General features: G+C 36.5%; 1 protein-coding gene across 2 annotated transcripts in view; it reads right to left on the bottom strand.

Moving 5' to 3' along the window:
• The window catches only part of MARCHF7 (membrane associated ring-CH-type finger 7), a 44,706-nt gene that overhangs the window by 11,883 nt on the left and 12,864 nt on the right, over positions 1-19,959 (bottom strand). For both annotated transcript variants that reach the window (XM_060105775.1, XM_060105776.1), the window contains exons 2-6: positions 17,563-17,727; positions 10,920-11,115; positions 9,109-9,261; positions 6,389-7,490; positions 2,970-3,139 (exon numbers count right to left, since the gene is read on the bottom strand). In XM_060105775.1, the coding sequence (XP_059961758.1) occupies positions 2,970-3,139; positions 6,389-7,490; positions 9,109-9,261; positions 10,920-11,115; positions 17,563-17,715 (1,774 nt within the window). In that variant the 5' untranslated portion in view covers positions 17,716-17,727. The remainder of the gene's footprint in view (positions 1-2,969; positions 3,140-6,388; positions 7,491-9,108; positions 9,262-10,919; positions 11,116-17,562; positions 17,728-19,959) is intronic.

Below are 19,959 nucleotides of genomic sequence, written 5' to 3'. Positions count from 1 at the left end.
TAATTTCTAGGCTCACCAAAACTACAGCCTTACAAACACCCTTAACTCCCTTCATCATACTTGCCTGGCAAAGGTCCCAACCCCATGGAACTCAAATCCTCATCTGTATCCAAGTATCTGAAAACTGCTTCTAAAAACAATGTACATGTATCCCAATCCCACTTTTAAATCATATTCATGGCCACAGATTTGTTGTTGTTGTTGTTGTTGCTGTTTGTGGTACACGGGCCTCTCACTGTTGTGGCCTCTCCCGTCGCAGAGCACAGGCTCTGGAAGCGCAGGCTCAGCAGCCATGGCTCACGGGCCCAGCCGTTCTGCAGCATGTGGGATCTTCCCGGACCGGGGCACGAACCCATGTCCCCTGCATCAGCAGGTGGACTCTCAACCACTGCGCCACCAGGGAAGCCCCCATGGCCACAGATTTTTATGGACATTAGTACTACCTGAAAACCCTGAAAGCATTTTAGAATGTTATTTTCCCCACACATGAAAATCTCTTAACCCATCCCCTCATCAGCTAAAGACCTTACTAAGAAAACAGAAGCAATTACATAGGAATTCAAGCACCTTCTCACCAAAGCAACAAACTGATCAATAATCCATATCTACACTAGCTTTCTAGAGATGAAGTACCCCTTTTCCTATTAAAGGCTAACTACTCAACTTGTGCTCTGGATCCCATCTTTCCCTCCCCCCAACCTTTTTTTTTTTTTTTTTGGCGGTACGCAGGCCCCTCACTGTTGCGGCCTCTCCCGTTGCGGAGCACAGGCTCCGGAGGCGCAGGCTCAGCGGCCATGGCTCACGGGCCCAGCCGCTCCGTGGCATGTGGGATCTTCCCAGACCGGGGCACGAACCCGTGTCCCCTGCAGCAGCAGGCGGACTCTCAACCATTGCGCCACCAGGGAAGCCCTCCCTTCCCTTTTCATAATTGTTTTTCTCTCCATTGTATCTCTTGTTAAAATAAAAAATGCCCTCAAATTTCTACCTCGAAACAAAAACAAAACAAAAACATGTACCATGACCCCCATATAACTCTCCAATTCCTACCCTGTATCTCCAATCTCCTTGACAGTAAAGCTTATTGTAAGAGGGCGTCTATGCTGCAGCTTCCCCAGTCTTACTCAGCTCAATTTAATCATAAAGACACCTCCCCACCACTGCCCCAGCACTGAAGTCACAAGGTCATCCATGCTACCAAATCCAGCTGTCATTTCTTTGTTCTTATCTCTTTGTTCTGATTTCTTTGCAGTACCTGACAGGGTTGGTTACACCCTCTTAAAACATTTTCTTCTTTTGGCTTGCACAACACTACATTTTCTCAGTTTTCTTCATACCAGACTGAGGCTGCTCCTCAAATCTCCTTCTCTGTTCCCACTAAGCGTTTGGGTGCCTCAGGGCTCTGCCCTGGGCTCATTTTTTTTTTTTTTTTTTTTTTTTTTCCTCGTGGTACGAGGGCCTCTCACTGTTGTGGCCTCTCCCCTTGCAGAGCACAGGCTCCGGAAGCGCAGGCTCAGCAGCCATGGCTCACGGGCCCAGCCGCTCCGCGGCATGTGGGATCTTCCCGGACCGGGGCACGAACCCGTGTCCCCTGCATCGGCAGGCGGACTCTCAACCACTGCGCCACCAGGGAAGCCCTGGGCTCATTTTTTTAATATATGCTCTTGCTCAAGTGACCTTACTTAATCTCAAATCTTAAAATATTATGCGCTCATGATTCCTAAAACTGTTATTTTCTGTGCTAAAACCCCTGAAACATCACGCCTGTCTTGCTAACTGCCCATAACCATTTCCATATGGTTATTTAATAAACAGTTCAAATACAATATTTCTAAACAGAATTCTCAGTTTCCTCTCCCAAATTTATTCTATTCTCAGTCTTCTTTATTTTCAGTAAATGGCCCCACCATTTATTTAGTTGCTCAAGGCAAAAATATGAGCTTTTCTAAGTGTTCTTTCTCCTTCACTCCACCACATCCAATCCACTGGCGAGTCTTAATAGAATCTACCTCCAAAACATACCAGAATCCATCATCCATTTCTACCACCACCATCACTACCTCTTGTAAAGACAGATTCCTGGTTGACCTCCCTGCTTCTACTCTTGTCCCACTAAACTCCACTCTTCACAGAGCAGCCAAAATATAAATAAGATCACTTCACTCCCCTGACCTTCAGTGGCTTCCCATGACACTTACCTAAAAATCTAAGCTTCTGACATTAACTTTCAAAGTCCTAAATGAGCTAGCCTCTGCTAATCTCTCTTACCTCAACTTATCACCCCTCTCCTTTCCTACTAATTATACTCCAGACACGCTGGGCCTTCATTCAATTCCTCAAACACACCTAAATCATTCCCACCTTAAAGTCTCCATACTAGTTCTGTGTGCTGGAATGCTTTTCTTTTCATTCTAGAATAGCTAGCTCCTCTTCGTTCAAATATAAATGTCCTCACCTCAACAAGGCATTCCTTTAACACGTAATCCCACCAGGAGAGCAACTGCCTTGTCTGTCTTGTTCTCTATATCCCACATCTAGAACAATGCCTGGCTCCATAACAGGCACTTAATAAACAATGACTCCCTACAGTAATCTTATTGCTGCATAACAACATTAGAGACAATAAATCTTTCTCAAGGACACATTGTTGGTAAACAGGAAGAATATTTCTTTGATTCAAAAAGATATTGCATGATGTAAGGGTTACCAACAATAACAAATTACAGTCGCACTATACATGTATGGGAGTAGATTATTCAGTAAACGAAATATAAAAAACACTACTATACGTTAAATTTATGAAGCAAGACTAATGCTCTTCAATGTTTTTGCTTCAAAAAATGGATGCTTTTGATAAGAGTATAAATTTGACAATCAATAAATTATAACCGTATTAGTTAATTAAAATGCATACATACGTGCATCTCTTGGAAAAACTGTGAAAACAAAATACACAAAAGGGTAAATCTTACCAGAGTTAATTTTGGCCTGTAACCATTTTTTCATACACTCTTGGTGGACATACTGCAAACTTCCTGTGCACTTGCATGGCTCTATCAGCAAGTTAGAGGATGATGCAGCTGCCATCTGACAAATTCTACATAAATCACCTTCTTCTTCTTCAGAGTCCTCTAAAAGGAGGCTGGAAAAGAAGGTACATTTCCTAAACAGAGCTAACAAAATCATCCTGGTTGGTCATTTCCAGTCATACATAATCCCAAACAATATCATGGTCTCTCTGGGTAGAAAAAAGGCAAACAACAATAATAGTAAACAGGAACTTCTAAGAAAAACTGTATCAATAAGAATAAAAATTATAATAAATATTTTAAAGGTAAATGAGGTAGGCTATCCTATTACTTATCTTCAAATGGTTTAAGTAATTTTGTCTTTGGAACCACAGTTTATTTCTTTTTAATTTATTTTTTATACATCAGGTTCTTATTAGTTAATCTATTTTATAAATATTAGTGTATATATGTCAATCCCAGTTTCCCAATTCATCCCACTGCCACCACGCCCCGCCCCTGCTACCACAGTTTAAATTCCATATTTTTCAAAATCAATTTGTAAGTTTCACTAAGATTTTAATTTCTGCAGTACCACAGACTATTTCAATTCCAACAGTATAAAGATAATGTACTTATATACCCATCACTTTTGTCCCTACAAAACTTTTTTTTTTTTTTTTAATATTTATTTGGCTGCACCGGGTCTTAGTTGCGGCACGAGGGGTCTTCGTTGTGGCATGCGGTATCTTTTAGTTGTGACATGTGGGCTCTTAGTTGCAGCACGCGGCATCTTTTAGTTGCAGCATGTGGACTATTAGTTGCAGTATGTGGGCTCTTAGTTGCAGCATGCGGGATCTTTTAGTTGTGGCATGTGGGATCTAGTTCCCCAAGTGGGATCGAACCTGGGCCCCCTGCATAGGGAGCATGGAGTCTTAACTACTGGACCACCAGGGAAGTCCCTGTCCCCCCAAAACTTTTAAGACAAGTTTGATGAATTAAACAAATATTGACTTGTGATTTTTCAATTTACATGTTAGCAGAGCCACATATGTTTAAACTGATAAGCTTTTTGTATTAAATCATAATAAAAAAAAACAAAAGAAGAGATGAAAAAATTTTTCATTTTCCCCACCCCAGCGATGTTATTAAATCATCCTGATTTCTACAAGGGTAGGCTTTTAAAGTGTGGAGCAGTTTCCATTAACCTATGTCCTCTATTTCACAGGCCAACATGTACTGCTTAATTTAAATGCAGGATGATCACTGTAAGACAAGTAGTTTTTTTAATTAAAATCCCTATTGCCTTAGTCCACTGCTGACATGAAAAAGGTACTCAGTAAACTGATGATACAGTATGCTAAACTGTTATTGAAATATAACCTGGATTATATGGGTTCCAAATGAGTTTAGCAAAAGATGTGTGGAAAGAGGAACAGGCGTACTTTTAAGTGACTTTCATGCCTAGGATTAACCAGAGATACAACCTCAAGCATTAACGTTTATGTTTTACCTTTAGATATAACTTTCTTTGGTTGATAGTTTTTACTCTGGGAGACTCAATTTTTTTACACTTTCATTCATTTAATTGTAAAGTATCTTATAATCCTCATTTTTAAGCAAAATATGTAATAAAGGAACACACACACATATAAACTCTGTCAAAATAACCAACAAATGCTGCTTTTTAAACTATCTTACCAGACAGGGTAGTGATGGTTTAATTAGTTTCTCTTTGGAAATCACTAAATTAATTTTTTGCCCTACTTACACCACTGCACTCAAATTAATCTAACTTTGAGCACAAGAAATATAATAGTTACTACATTACTCAGTAGATAGCTTGCAATTAGAGGGAGCTCCTGTAATAACATTAAAGCTAACACTACCAGGGCAGAGTAAATCTTTCTACAAGAAAGGAAAAAGAGCAAATTTTAAAAGAACAGAACAGTCACACGGTAACAATTTGTCCTATATAAGGAAAAGTGGGAAGATATTAGTCAATGTTCAATATCTCAGAAAGCATGCGAAGCTCCCTTTATTCCCCAGAGCAAGATCTGAATGTATTTCCTCTTAAAGACCAAAAGACTCTAAAATGATAGTAACAACTATGCTCCCCCAAAATTCCATTACATGGAGCCTTTAAGAACAAGAAAAAACAAAACACCAACGACCTTAGCTTTACATACATCTTTTCTTCTTACAAGTATATTTTACACATACTATCCTATCCCATTTTATCATAAAACTAATTTTAATAGATGGAAAAACTAAGTAACTACACTTACATGACAAAGTAAGTTGGAGTGAAAAATCTCAGATCTTTCATCTTTTTTTTTTTTTTGCAGTACACGGGCCTCTCACTGTTGTGGCCTCTCCTGTTGCGGAGCACAGGCTCCGGACGCGCAGGCTCAGCAGCCATGGCTCACGGGCCCAGCCGCTCCGCGGCATGTGGGATCTTCCCGGACCAGGGCATGAACCTGTGTCCCCTGCATTGGCAGGCGGACTCTCAACCACTGCGCCACCAGGGAAGCCCTTTCCCAAGGATTTTTAAGCAACTAAACTCTACAAAAGATTTCACATGAATAAAAAGATTCTAAGTCCTGAATTTAAACTGATATCTCTGTCAAATAGTCACAATATATAAAGAATATTCAGTATATATTTAGACTTCAAAAACTAAATTTAAAAATTTGTGGAAACGATTTTATCTCATTCTAAAAAAGATCTGAAGTGAGAAATACAAATAAATGGTAAATAAATGATCTTATTTTTTTGTTATTTATTTATTTTGCCACACTGGGTCTTAGTTGTGGCACGTGGGATCTTCAGTTGCGGCATGCAAACTCTTAGCTGTGGCATGTGGGATCTAGTCCCCTGACCAGGGATCAAACCCAGGCCCCCTGCATTGGGAGCGCAGAGTCTTGGCCACTGGACCACCAGGCAAGTCCCAATAAATGTTATTATTAAAGGCTGAAATATTGTCTTGATAATCCACAACGACTTGGGCCGCTTTACCAATCCCATTTAGCACTAGTCTACCTAGAAACAGGGTAAGAGATTAAGATTTTGTATATGTAAGATTTGTATATTTGTATATTAAGATTCTGTATATTTTATATATACATATATCTATATGTATCTGTAGCCAAAGCTGGTTAAAAATAACCTTTAGATTATTTCCCAATGCAATCTACACCCCCAGTGCCCACCTCCAGTATTAATTCTCATCCATTTTACCTCTGAGCAAGACGCTAACATTTTACTGGATGTAAATTTTAAGGCAAGAAATTTCAGACATCACTCTTATGAGAAACCATTTTAGAAACAAAACAGTTCTCTCATCTGTTCTTCACAGGCTTAAGACAGGTATTCAAACTTACCTCTCTTTTATTTTTTGCAGTCTTTCTGGGTCTCTTGAGGGTACACTTTTAGTTTTATCATTTTTTCCATCAGATGAACTCCAACCTGAAGGAATAATATCTACAGTGATCATGACATTGTCGGTCAAATTACTTCCAAGTGCCGGGGGCACTGCAAATCGGAATAAGGAACCAGGAAGGATCCCTGTTATTCCTGTACTTCGCCCACTGTGAGCCGAATCCGATATGGAGCCACCCGCAGCAGCACTGCTTGGTACTGCAGATGCTTGTGGTCTGCTGGCAGTAGCTCCAAGGGAATCACTCTGTGCTTCAAGGTGAACCACTTCATTTGATTCTCTTCTAAAAATATGAGATCTAGATGGTATATCAGAGGTAGATATCCTTGAAGATTCATCTCGTCCCTCTCGCCTCCTTCTAGAGAACAAAGGTGTGCATCTATTTCTAAGTGAGGAAGATAACCATGGTCCTGTATTTCTACCTTCAGATTCTTGGTTAAAATTTTGGGAATCTGGCTCAGAGCTATGATTTTGGCTAAGAGATGACAAACCCCATCTTCGCCGAAGAAATCGAAATCCCTGAGAAGCTTCGGATGCCCTATTATCAGGACCATCAGAAGCTGATGCTGCACTACGAGACTGTGAAGCTGTCAAGATTCTTGGAGAAATGTAAGAATTCTCAGAACTCAATGATCTTGTATTCAAGGAATCCTGACTAGACCTTCGTGAAAAAAAAGTAGATGACATACTAGAAGCTATACGTGACAGCAATCTCCTTGTTGTACGTCTACCTTCATTGTCAGAAGATTCTTGAAATGATCTTTGAGATGAGCCAACCCTATTTGAACTGCCTATAGTTGATGTTTCACCTCTATTTGAAATATAAGAAAATCCAGGCTGTATACTGCTTTGGGGAGATTCTAATTCTCTTGGAGAAAAATTTGATCTTAAAGAATTTCTACCAGAGTCCCTAGAACATGGTATGGTCTGATGTTCAGAAGGCATTTGGTGATTTGTAGATGATGTATTCAATTGTAAAGTGCTCAATGAGTTCTCTTTTGGTCTTGCTCCTTGTGAATATGAAGAAGGAACTCTGTCTTGAACATCTATTTTTGAAAGAAAGGAAAGGTAGTCAATTACATGAAAAATTTGTGCATTATTAAGGTTGTGTCTATTAACCACTAATCACTGCAAAAATTAAACACTGGATTCAAACTGAATACTGGCATATTATAACTACACAGCTTAACTATTATTACAGAAAAAATAAACATTTATCTATCTTTCTATACCTTTGGTAAAATCCAATACTGCTGTATAAAGTCAGCATTACAAATTTTTTAAAAAAGAAATGTATTATAGCTTATGAGAGGCAAACATCAATCTACCAACTTGATGAAGGCAAAACAGTTGAATTTATTAATCAGAAATTGATATGGTAGAAGAATATCTAACAACTAAATGGATACGGGATTTTAAATGGGCAAACAAATTCAAGGTAAATGACTCATAACAAGTAAAAGCAAAATAATAATAGAGTGTTTTGGAGATTTTTCTTACTCTGGAACAAGAACAAAAGTTATTTCATATAAATACTATCACCCTTGTAATTTTATAGCAAACCATGCTAACAGTTCAAAATTTCTCCAATGTTTTATCTTTTCTTTCAAGTTAACAGCAGTGACTCTTATGCCCGGTTACTCATCAGACATAACTATGCTTTATTTATTTTTTTCCCCAATACTGAGTCAGAAGAGAGCCCTGGCATCTGCGATTTTAATAATATACTACTGATGGTTCTAATCATCAAATGGAAAGAGAAATACCACAGCATTCCTCCATAAAGAATATTCATTCATACATCTAGTTTAACAGCTAGATTGCTACTGTGCTAATACATGGTGTCTCATGGAAAGATTAACTGTTAGGGACTAAATCAATTCTATTCTGTACATTTTTACCCCCAAAACCGAGAAGCTACCGACACTGTCTACTAAAGTACCTCCACCCAAAGCCAAGCAAATGAAAAGATGCTTTCATTTGTCTTAAATAAAGCAATGGCTTGCCCCAATAGGATTATTTAAAATAATCTAGTTAAACCTTTAAATAGAAATGTGTTTTCTTCTCTGTAAATCAAATTCTACTTCTGTCTGTTATATTTGTCAACTTCAATTAGCACCTTTTATCTTCAGTTATTTAGTATTATTGTTTTATGGCATTCATTTTTTTTAAGGTGGCTCTGTCGCACAATGGACAGTGCATTGGACTCCTATTTTTTAAAAGTTTTGGCTTATGTACACTGACAGAAACAGTGTGGGTCTTTATTTCAACTAAATGAAAATAAAGACAAATTCCTGTTAAACTAAAGTAATTCTAAGTTATGTCTTAAGATGATGATTTCAAGTTTTAGTTAATTCACAAGGCAAATTATATTGTAGTATACAAGAATTATCAAGTATATGTAAAACATACATTCTTAAGAGTGAAAAAATTATAGGCAGACAGAATCTGGATACTCATGTATATCTAAATATTTTATATTGTTTACATTTTTAAAAGTAAAACGACAAATAAGGTTGAAAACATATCAAGCTATCCTGTATTCTAAATCTTCATAATATTCACTTCATTTATTCCTTTGTACTGTGATCTTAACAATACATACAAAGACAAAAATGTAACAATATTAGATAAATTATGCATAACAATATAGTTTATACATACATGATGAAGTTGTGAAATCACCACTTCGGTGACTATAATCCATGAGATTACTAATGGAGGAATCTGCTCTCCTCTCTCTCATTAAGTCAGTTCCAAATGATCCAAGTACCACTGATGAAGATCTGGGAACTTGACTATGCCTCCAAGAAGAATCTTAAAATAATTGAAGAAGTCTTAGTTCAGAGAAAGCTTTCAAGGTTTCTGATGACAACAGATCTTCAGTATTACACAGAGAGGTAATTATGGTTTATTACAGGAATCCCCAGTTACACAGTTGCAATCAAAAGCAAAAACTGAGCAAAACATAAATTATTCACTAGTGAAATAATCACTTATAAAATTATCTCCTACTCAAACACATCCTTCTCTAATACTATTATCTACCCCCATCTAGGATGTCAATGTCTCACTCTCTAGAACATCTGACCGTACAATATATAAACATGATGTAAAATGATTACAGAACAAAAATATAAAGCTTGCCAAAGATGCAGAATTTCATGAAAAGTTGATCAAAGTGATGTTGGAGAACAGCCAAAATCAAAATCAAAGCCATCTTGAAATGAAAGTTATACTGTAGGTTATAATACTATTTTGCCAGAACTATCATTGCTGCCATATTTGGTTCATTCTTATGCTAAGAAGTAATGTATCGTTGTAATTATAATCTAAACTTTGTTAGATATGATTTCATTTAAAAAGAAATTAAAAACTAAGTCTCAAAACTTTCCCCCCTCACCATTTACCTTGAAATTCTGGGTCTTCCTCTCCTAGTCCTAATAGCCTTAATAATTTCCCTTCATTAAGGGAAACGGCCCAGGGTTAATGCTATGCCTTCACAGACCAGAGGAGAACAAAAGTATCTCTACACAATGGTATTTGTCTACAAAGTTAAGGTCAGTCTGCTCTTACCCATCACACTACTCTTAAAATCCTTCAGATGGGCAGTGTCTTTCCCATGGCAGTCTTGCCTATCGAAATAGAAAGGAATCGCTTACACTAATTCAATTAGTAGTACATATGCATTTCAAGAATTTTATTCTCCAACTGTGTCATCACAAGTTTTATCTTACCTTAAAACTATTTCAGGCATTGGCTAGTGTTTCATTTGAAGAGAAGTATAAGTGAGGAAGTACCTCTCAACAAAAGATCTTTTCAATTTGTGCAACAAATGTGTGCCTGTATCTTAGTATCTGTGAGTACCAGATACTAAGCACGGAGCTTTATGCGTAAGTCTTTCCATACCAGAGTGGTAAAGTGACTTGTCCAATGTCACATAGAGGACTAGAACCGTAGCTTTCTAATTCCTTGTATAGAACTCCCACTAGAATACCACCAACAATTTTTTGTTTAACTAAAGAATTTCTACATTTTCTGAAAATATATGTTATATAGCACAATGTTTATTATTTACAAAAAATATGCTAAGGAAACATTTTTAACATGTATCAGTGAATCTGGCCTTCTTAGTAACAATTTAAAAATTTACCTCTTATAATAATCAGCAGAATACATATCACTTTTACTAATTTTATTACCATATGTATCAGCTATTCTAATTAATTAAAATCTGCTAATATCCTGTTTGTGTAAGATATCTGTACCAAATTTAGAACAAAAATCCAAGATGAAGAGTTAATTTCAGTTCTAGCACTAACTTAAGGTAAGATTTTGGAAACTCTGCTCTATTTCTGACCCAGTCTCATGTGCAATCTACTTGCTTATTTTATTAGTACACTACATCTTGGGAAAAGGGCTTTTGTCCAAAATACATATACAGTGATTTATATTTATACAAATTTAATTATTACCTGATACTGCATTTAAACCATGTCCAACACTTCTCCCAGCTGAGGTAGATGTACAGTTTGTATAGGAAAGTTTAGGTCTTTTTGAATCATGATCCCGTTGCTGGTTTTGAGATCTTGAGCGTGCTCCCTGAGTTATCTCAGACTCACTATACCATGTAGACTGAAATGGTAACGCAGATGCTGATGCTGATGTAGACTGTAAGTTAAAAAAATTTTTTAAAGGAACAATAAAACACTTGCAATTTTAAAATATTAAATTTAAATATTACATTTAATCTACAGTGCTCTAATAAATTCCCAAGGACCATTCATTCCTCACAGACACAAATTTTTCTACCATGTAGGTTTTTCAGTCTTTGTTCCCTTCTACCACTTGTCCCTTTACTTTATACTGTAATTGTACTTTGTTAGGTAACCAATCTGATTTAGATTATGTCTTCTATGTAACTGAATATAAACACTAGTCTAGGAAACACTGAAGAGTAAAAACTTTATATGTAATCATTTTGTTTTCCTGGTTTAATATTAACCTTTTGAGGAACGTTGTTTCCTCTTCTTAGAGACAGAACACCAAGAAAGGCACCAATATAGAAAGTGACTGTGAATACTCCACTATAAAAATAAGATTTTCAACTAATATAAAATGTATCTGGATCTTATGTCCATTCTCAGGAATACAGTAAAACACTATAAATGGTACTAAAAAAAAAACTTAATATATGGAATTTCTTCATCAGTGAAGGAAGAAACAGCTAAAACTATATACTGTAAAACTCTAAGCTCAAGGTTTTTTCTTTAAACATATAATTATATGTACAACAACATGAAATAACACAGAAGTTACAATGTACAAATACACACACACACACACGCACGCACACACACACAGAAAGAGACCAAGAAGGACGAATTTGGCGCATAATCTCTGAATTGCTTGAAGACACTTACCACTAACATAAAAGTTATTTCTAGGAAATAACTTTTATTCTAGGAAGTAAAGGAAAAAAGACATTTATAAACCATTTTAACATGTAAGTAGATGGTAAGTAGTTCATTTTATTGAAGAATATTAAAATGAAACAACATTCTTTAAAGTGTTATATTTCTTGACAAAAGAAAAGTTAAAAATGGAATGTTATCATGGGCCATAAATTCAGTCTATGTTAACCTAGTATTATAAACATAAGAGCCCAAATAATGTGTTCCATCAAAGAGTTTTAGAGTACAGATAAACAAATAAATAGTTGTAAGTAAGTACTGTAATAGGAGACATGTTGAAAGTTTTACAGAAAAGAAAAAATTATGTCTGAGGAAAGCAGGGGAGAATTCATAGTGATAACTATGAACTCCATAGGTGGAGTTCACTAAGTAGGCAAATGAGGAAGGAGAATATAGACAAGACAATACAAAAAGACAAAAAGATGTCTTAACTATTCTGCCATGGGAATTCTTCTAAGGCATCACTACTTACTTGACCTCCGATTATCTTTTAATTATGAGAAGCATACTGCATGCATTCAGGGAACTGTATTAGTCCATGGTAACTCTACAGAATAAACTGTGCACATACATGGAAAAGCAGAAGATGCAAAGCTGAAAATGTAGGAATGGGCATATCAGGATTTCATCCATCCCTTGCCCATTCAATATTTTGCTAATTAAATGTAGAACTCCTCAGATTAGCACAAACTTGGTCTCACAAGCCTTTCACACCAAGCTGTCCACAGAGCCCCCCATCAATGAACTGGAATAGCACATGAGATAAAATTCATGAGATATTTCAAAATGAAATCATTTTATGTGCCATTGTCAAGGTATCAGGGACTTAATCCTGCAGGCCAGTGGTTCTAAGACCTTTGAATATCAAAGACCAAAATTTAAAAAAAATAGTTTGATTTAAAATTTAGAAAGAACTGCCACTTTTGACAGGTAAGGAAAACGAAAATAGCGAATACCACCTAACCCCATTCCCCAATTTTTTAAAAAGGGCATTTTATACGCTCCTAAAACAAGAACATAACAGAATAAAACAGACTTGAAAGGTGAATAAATTTTACTTGTACAAAATTCCTAACTTGTCCTTATTTTTCTCATTTTGCATGGACTGAACAAATTGTTACTGAATAGCACCTCCACAAGTAAGACTTTAGGAGCTACTGAAGGAGGTTAATACCATCAGATCAACTACTTAGAAAGATCTTTAGAGCATTGTGGAAGGTTAAAAGAGTGGGATGGACAAAAAGTGGGCAAATCAGGAAGTCACTGGACTAGCAAGAAATGCTAGTAATTCCCATTACTTTCGTTCCTTGGGACGAAAGTAATGGGAATAGAGAGCCATTATAAAAGATAAAAATTCATCAAATTTAGAGACAACGTGAGAAATGAACAAAATGTCTATAAAGCCACTCCACAGTTTTCTGGCACTGGCCACTGGTGAGATAAAGACACACTCACTGTTCGGCAATTTTCATGACTCACAACTCTAAAAGGTAGCCTACATGTCATCCCAGAGACAAAAATACTCAGTATAGGAGAGGAGATATAAAGTCTGAACATTTTTTCTGCTGGCTTAAATTCAAAGTCAAACTTTTCCCTGGTTCCTACCAATCCAATTTTGTCCACTGTTCACATATTCTTAGTCTGAAGCAATTAGCTTTTTTCCCCTCTGAATTCTTTTAACAATTAAATAAAGGATGGGGTTCATTTATATACTGTCTTATCTCTTTTGCTATCTAAAACTATTGGTGGCCAAACGAAATCAGGAAGAGTCTGTCTTCAAAGTATACTTAAGTATACTGCCTTGCAGACACCACATGCTTAAAAAAGTACTTTTGGGGTTGTTTGCACTTCTTAGCGGTTATGAATAATGCTACTATGAACGTCTGTGTTCAAGTTTTGTGTAGACATGTTTCTAATTTTCTTGGGTGTAACTAATGGGTCATATAATACCTCAAAGTTTGACTTTTAGAATAATTAATAAACTGTTTTCCAAAGTGGCTGTACCAGTTTAAAACCCCACAAGCAATTTATGAGGGTCCAAATTTCTCCACAACCTTGTCAACTCTTGTTATTGTCTCACTTTTTAATTTTATTTTAGCCATTCTAGTGGGTGTGAAGTGGTGTCTCATTATAGTGTACATTTGCATTTCCTAATGGCTGATGTTGAGCATCTATTTATGCGTTCATTGGCCACTTGTACATCTTTGGACAAATGTCTATTCAGGTCCTTCGCCCATTTTAAACTGGGTTTTTTTTTTACTGTTAGGATGTCAGAGTTCTTTACATAGTCTGGTTACAAGTTCCTTGTCAGACAGCATATCGTTTACAAATATTTTCTCCCATTCTGTAAGTTGTCTTTTCACTCTCTTCATGATATCACTTGACTCACTAGTTTTTTAATTTGTTAAGTCCAATTAATCTTTTGCATTCATTACCTCCAGACTAAGAACATTCATATGAAAATAAGAAGTGGATAGAATTATTAAATATCCATTCAAGTTCCATGGAGTTCTCTCTCATTTTCACTAAATTTCCAGTCTCTACCCCAAATAAGTAACAGATTTGGCTCCTGTAATAAACAATTTTTATGAGTTACTCTCAAAAGGCTATCTGTGATTAGAAAGGAAAATTGTATGGTATGTGCAGGGGGCTGTCTAGCTCAACCACAGTAGCTGAATACTACTTTGTGTATCTGAGAAATCATATTAAACAGTTTGAAAACTTGATGGAAGGGAAGTTTACAAACATTCTGTGCAGGCATCCAATTTTCATTTTATTTACTTACTTATTTTTATCTTCATGATACTTATTTAGGTTGCCCTTCCAACAAGAGTTTTTCGGGAAGGACAGTCAATGAAATCATTATTTATTTACCATCAGTATTGTATAAGTCAGTATTTGCATTCAGAAAATAATTACTTCTAAAAAAGGCTAAAAAATATTCCCAATGCAAATGCCCTTAAAACAGTACAGCAAAAAAGAACCTTAATGAGAAAATATTTGTAAATCATATACCTAATTAGGAACTTGTAACTAGAATATATAAAAACTTTTAGCTCATAACCTGAATCAAGAGTAAGCTTTCAAAACAGAAAACACCAAGCCCACATGGGTTCACTGGAGAATTCAATCAAACATTTAAGGAAGAAGTTATACTAATTCTCTACAATCTCTTTCAGAGGAAAGCAGCAGAGAAAATACTTCCTAACTCATTCTATGATATGATAAGGCCAGCAGTACCTTAATTCCAAAACCAGAAAAGACATAAGGAAAGAAATCTATAGAGCATTCTCTCTCATGAACACAGCTGCAAAAATCCTGAACACAGCTGCAAAAATCCTGAACAACATATGAGCAAATCGGGAAGTCCCTGACAGTATAGTGGTTAGGACCTGGTGCTTTCACTGCTGTGGCCTGGGTTTAATCCCTGGTCAGGGTACTAAGATCCTGCAAGCCGTGTAACACAGCAAGAAAAAAAATTAGCAGGCTTCCCTGGTGGCGCAGTGGTTGGGAGTCCGCCTGCCAACGCAGGGGACACGGGTTTGTGCCCCAGAAATATTCCTATATTCCTAATATTCCTATAACCCATTAAAGAAAGAAAAAAAAAAAGATTGGAAGCCACTTAAAATAACTGAAAAACATTAAGGAAAACACCAAAATTTATAAAACTGATTAATCTTATTAAGAATCAATAAAACATTTAAAATTTTTTTACATGTTTGCATTTGTTTAACTTCCACAATTAAAAATCAGACTTTCAGAATAATCTATGACATTAAGAACAAACAGGAAGAAAAAGTCTGAAAATATTATTTTAAAGTGAATGTCAATAAGTTTTCTAAATATATTCAAGACTTTTAGTCTGGTTTCAGTCTGTGTTCCTCACTAATTAGCTATATGAAAAATTAGACAATGATCAGTAGACAAAATTTTATTAATATAGGAAAAAACCCCAATTGTGTGCTCTTAACAAGTCACCATCATTTACCCACAACATTTCTATAGAATGGAAAATATGTGATTCTGCACCTCTGGCAAGCATACTCTTGCCAAGCAACAGAGTAAAACAAATACATTATCAAACAACATTTAAAATAAGTCCAAGTAAACAGTACACATAATGTCAGCAGGTTGGCAGTAGATATGGGCATTTTAGAGAAATTATTTTATTTCATTTGTGTTTCTCTGAATATTTTATAAAATGTTTATTACTACTCAGAACTTTCAAATGACTTTGTCATACAGTACATTGCATGATATATAAATATATAAACATTACTTAAGACTTAAACAGACATTTTCACTAAAGGAGTCTCTTAGAGTCAGTTACCGAAACATCAGACTTTTGCAAATGTCATGCGATTTAATGAGGTGTTCAGCCAATAATGAGATAAACTTAACATTTGAAAGATGAGCAAAATAAACTGTGTTAAAGCTACAAACCACGCCTCTGAGATTTACACTGTTTTATACTACAACCATTGTTATAACAATAATAAGCTATTTCAAAAACCAAAGTGTTCTAGGCATATACCCTGAGAAAACCATAATTCAAAAAGAGACATGTACCAAAATGTTCATTGCAGCTCTATTCACAATAGCCCGGAGCTGGAAACAACCTAAGTGTCCATCATCGGATGAATGGATAAAGAAGATGTGGCACATATATACAATGGAATATTACTCAGCCATAAAAAGAAACGAAACTGAGCTATTTGTAATGAGGTGGATAGACCTAGAGTCTGTCATACAGAGTGAAGTAAGTCAGAAAGAGAAAGACAAATACCGTATGCTAACACATATATATGGAATATAAGAAAAAAAAATGTCATGAAGAACCTAGGGGTAAAACAGGAATAAAGACACAGACCTACTTGAGAATGGACTTGAGGATATGGGGAGGGGGAAGGGTAAGCTGTGACAAAGCGAAAGAGAGGCATGGACATATATACACTACCAAACGTAGGGTAGATAGATAGTGGGAAGCAGCCGCAGAGCACAGGGAGATCAGCTCGGTGCTTTGTGACTGCCTGGAGGGGAGGGATGGGGAGGGTGGGAGGGATGGGGAGGGTGGGAGGGAGGGAGATGCATGAGGGAGGGGATGTGGGAACAGACGTATATGTATGACTGATTCACTTTGTTATAAAGCAGAAACTAATAAAAAAAATGGAAAAAAAAAAAAAAAAAACCAAAGTGTTATTGGTCCTAAGGAAAATTAGCTACATAAAAGGAACTTAGATTGCTTTATGTAGATTATGAATCAATGCAAACTCATTGCTAACTGTAAAAATAAAACCCCATAATTCATGTAAAGACAGCCTGTTAATTCAACTGATACTTCAACGCTTTTAGGTTAGAAGGTTTCCAAGTCTTTGGAAACTATGAACATTTTACTTATGACCACAATCCCTTATTCAAAATTCTTAAGTTCAAAACTTTGAAAAACAGTAAGTTTTTGCTAGTGTGGAACAATAAGTCAGTCTGCTGCAGATATATTAATCTTTTGATTACAGGATGCCTCGGATCCAGCTGAGGATGTTATAAACACACTCTACTACTTTTCTAAAATCCAGAAAATCACATGGCCCCAAGGATTTTGAAAATGAGACTGTGTATGTACACACATTCCAAATTAAGATGTTACCTGATATTCAGAATCCAGTCTAAACGAAGAGTCCCTTGAGTGATAGGTATCATTTAAACTACTTCCTCTGCTTCCAGACATCATCCTAGCACTTAAAGAGCCAGAGGGTTGAACAGAAATTCTTCTTGGAATCCTTGAAGGTTTAGACTCCATTCTTAATGTTTCCTGTGAAATGCAAATTTTGATTAACTGCCTTTTGGAAAACATGCAAACCTTTGATTCTTAATCCTCTCCTTAATGATCAGCTCAAATCAATAATTAACCATGCAAATTAACCGTATATGGTATGGTAAACTGTGAGATTACCATCACTCTCCTTCTACAGGCAGAGGTCTGAAGACCGTCAAAGGTTCCCTATTGCCCATAAAATGAAACAAACATGATAAAAGTGGTGATGAGAAACTGAGGTTTGTTGTTTCTAAAGCCTGAGCTCTTTTTCTTATTCAATTTCCTCTCCGTATAAAATCCTAGGGACTTCCCTAGTGGTCCAGTCGGTAAGACTCCACGCTCCCAATGCAGGGGGCCTGCCTCTGATCCCTGGTCGGGGAAGTAGATCCCGCATGCATGCTGCAACTAAGACTCTGCATGCCGCAACTAAGAAGTCCGAGTGCCACAACTAAGACCCGGCACAGCCTAAATAAGTAAATAAATAAAGTAAATAAGTAAACAAAATCCTACACGAATTAGCCCTTGACTCTTGCTATTCCTATTATGAGTGTTTGATACTCATACCACAGTATTAGCTATACTGTAGTATCTGCACATTCCCTAACACAATATGCTCTCACAGGACTTTGTATGTGCCTGCAAAGTCTATACGTTCCCCATTCAATTCCTGGGCATAGTCTTAAAACAAGATCAAGTGTTACTTCCACTTTATACATACTTTTTTTAAGACATCATACTACACGCTGTAATTTGTTTTCCTGTCTCCCCTTCTCAAAAGTGAGAATAATTTCTAAGTTTTCTTCACTAAACATTCCTCAACACATGCCAAGAGTCACCATTAGCTATGCCTTATTTTTTAACTCTCTCTATAAGTGGATTCATACAACATATACTCTTTTATGTCTGGCTTCATTTGCTCAACATTATATTTGTGAGACTAATTCTGCTATTGCATGCAGTTGTAGTAAGTTCACTCTAATTAGTTTATGTAATATTCCACTGTATCAATACACACAATTTGTCTACTCTACTGTGGATGGACACTGGACTGTTTCCAGTTTCACGCTATTACAAGTAAGGCTGCTATAAAAACATTAATTTTATAAATTAAAGAAAAACTTATAAAGTTTTCTGGGGAAAGGATTTACAATGCAGCCTCTGAACAACAGAGGTACCACCAGTCTTGAGAGTAAAAAGAGAAAGGCAAAAGAAAATAACAGTAAAAAGAAAAGAAATCACAATAATCTCTTCAACTCCTCCCAGTTACCCACTTTCAAGGTCAAAAATTATTCCCTTATTTTTCTGGTAGTGGATTGAAATTAAGGCAAGAACAAAGTAATGCACTTCACTTGCCTGATATACAGCCTAGACAGGTATATTTGCTGTATTAAAACCTTCAAATCTAAACATTTAAGTTAAAAATATCTAATTCACTTTCAACTCATTAACTTATCAACTAAGTTTTAGCATCATTCTACCTTAAAAGTTACTACAAAAGAATTTCCTTTTTCAATGTGTGCCTCAAAAACAGGGTGTCGGGCTTCCCTGGTGGCGCAGTGGTTGAGAGTCCGCATGCCGATGCAGGGGACGCGGGTTCGTGCCCCAGTCCGGGAGGATCCCACGTGCCGCGGAGCAGCTGGGCCCGTGGGCTGTGGCCACTGGGCCTGCACATCCGGAGCCTGTGCTCCGCAACGGGAGAGGCCACAATGGTGAGAGGCCCACGTACCACAAAAAAAACAAAAAACAAAACAAAACAGGGTGTCAAGCAGTGACAGAAAAGAGGATGAAGACACAAAAACATCAACAAAACATATGGCCTCCACTGCAGTAGGATACACAACAAACATGAAAAAGTTATAACACAAGCCTAGTATCAATTACAATTATTCGACTAAGAGTATCTAGCTAATGAGAAACCAGAGTAAAAGCTACACTCTGGGACATGATTAAATCAAAGATAGCTTATCAGAAAAGGTCTGTTTGAAGTCCCAGTTAAACATGACAAGGTTATCCTTATGCATCTATTTTGGTCCCTCTTTCCAAAACCCCTATAAAATGACCATCGATGAATTCAAAAGCTTTAACTATGAAAAGAATAGGAAAAGGGACCATAAAAGGCAAGAGATTTCAATGTTATATTTGGAAAATCCAAAGAAGTCGAAGGAGAGGTACAGTAATTCAGCAGAAAGGATAAAAAATACACCCTAGGTACTTTTTAGAAAGAGGTAG

Source organism: Mesoplodon densirostris, chromosome 8 (assembly GCF_025265405.1).
Source record: "Mesoplodon densirostris isolate mMesDen1 chromosome 8, mMesDen1 primary haplotype, whole genome shotgun sequence".
NCBI lineage: Eukaryota > Metazoa > Chordata > Mammalia > Artiodactyla > Ziphiidae > Mesoplodon > Mesoplodon densirostris.
The sequence above is the reverse complement of the archived record's forward strand: the minus strand, read 5'-3'. Positions and strand labels throughout refer to the sequence as shown.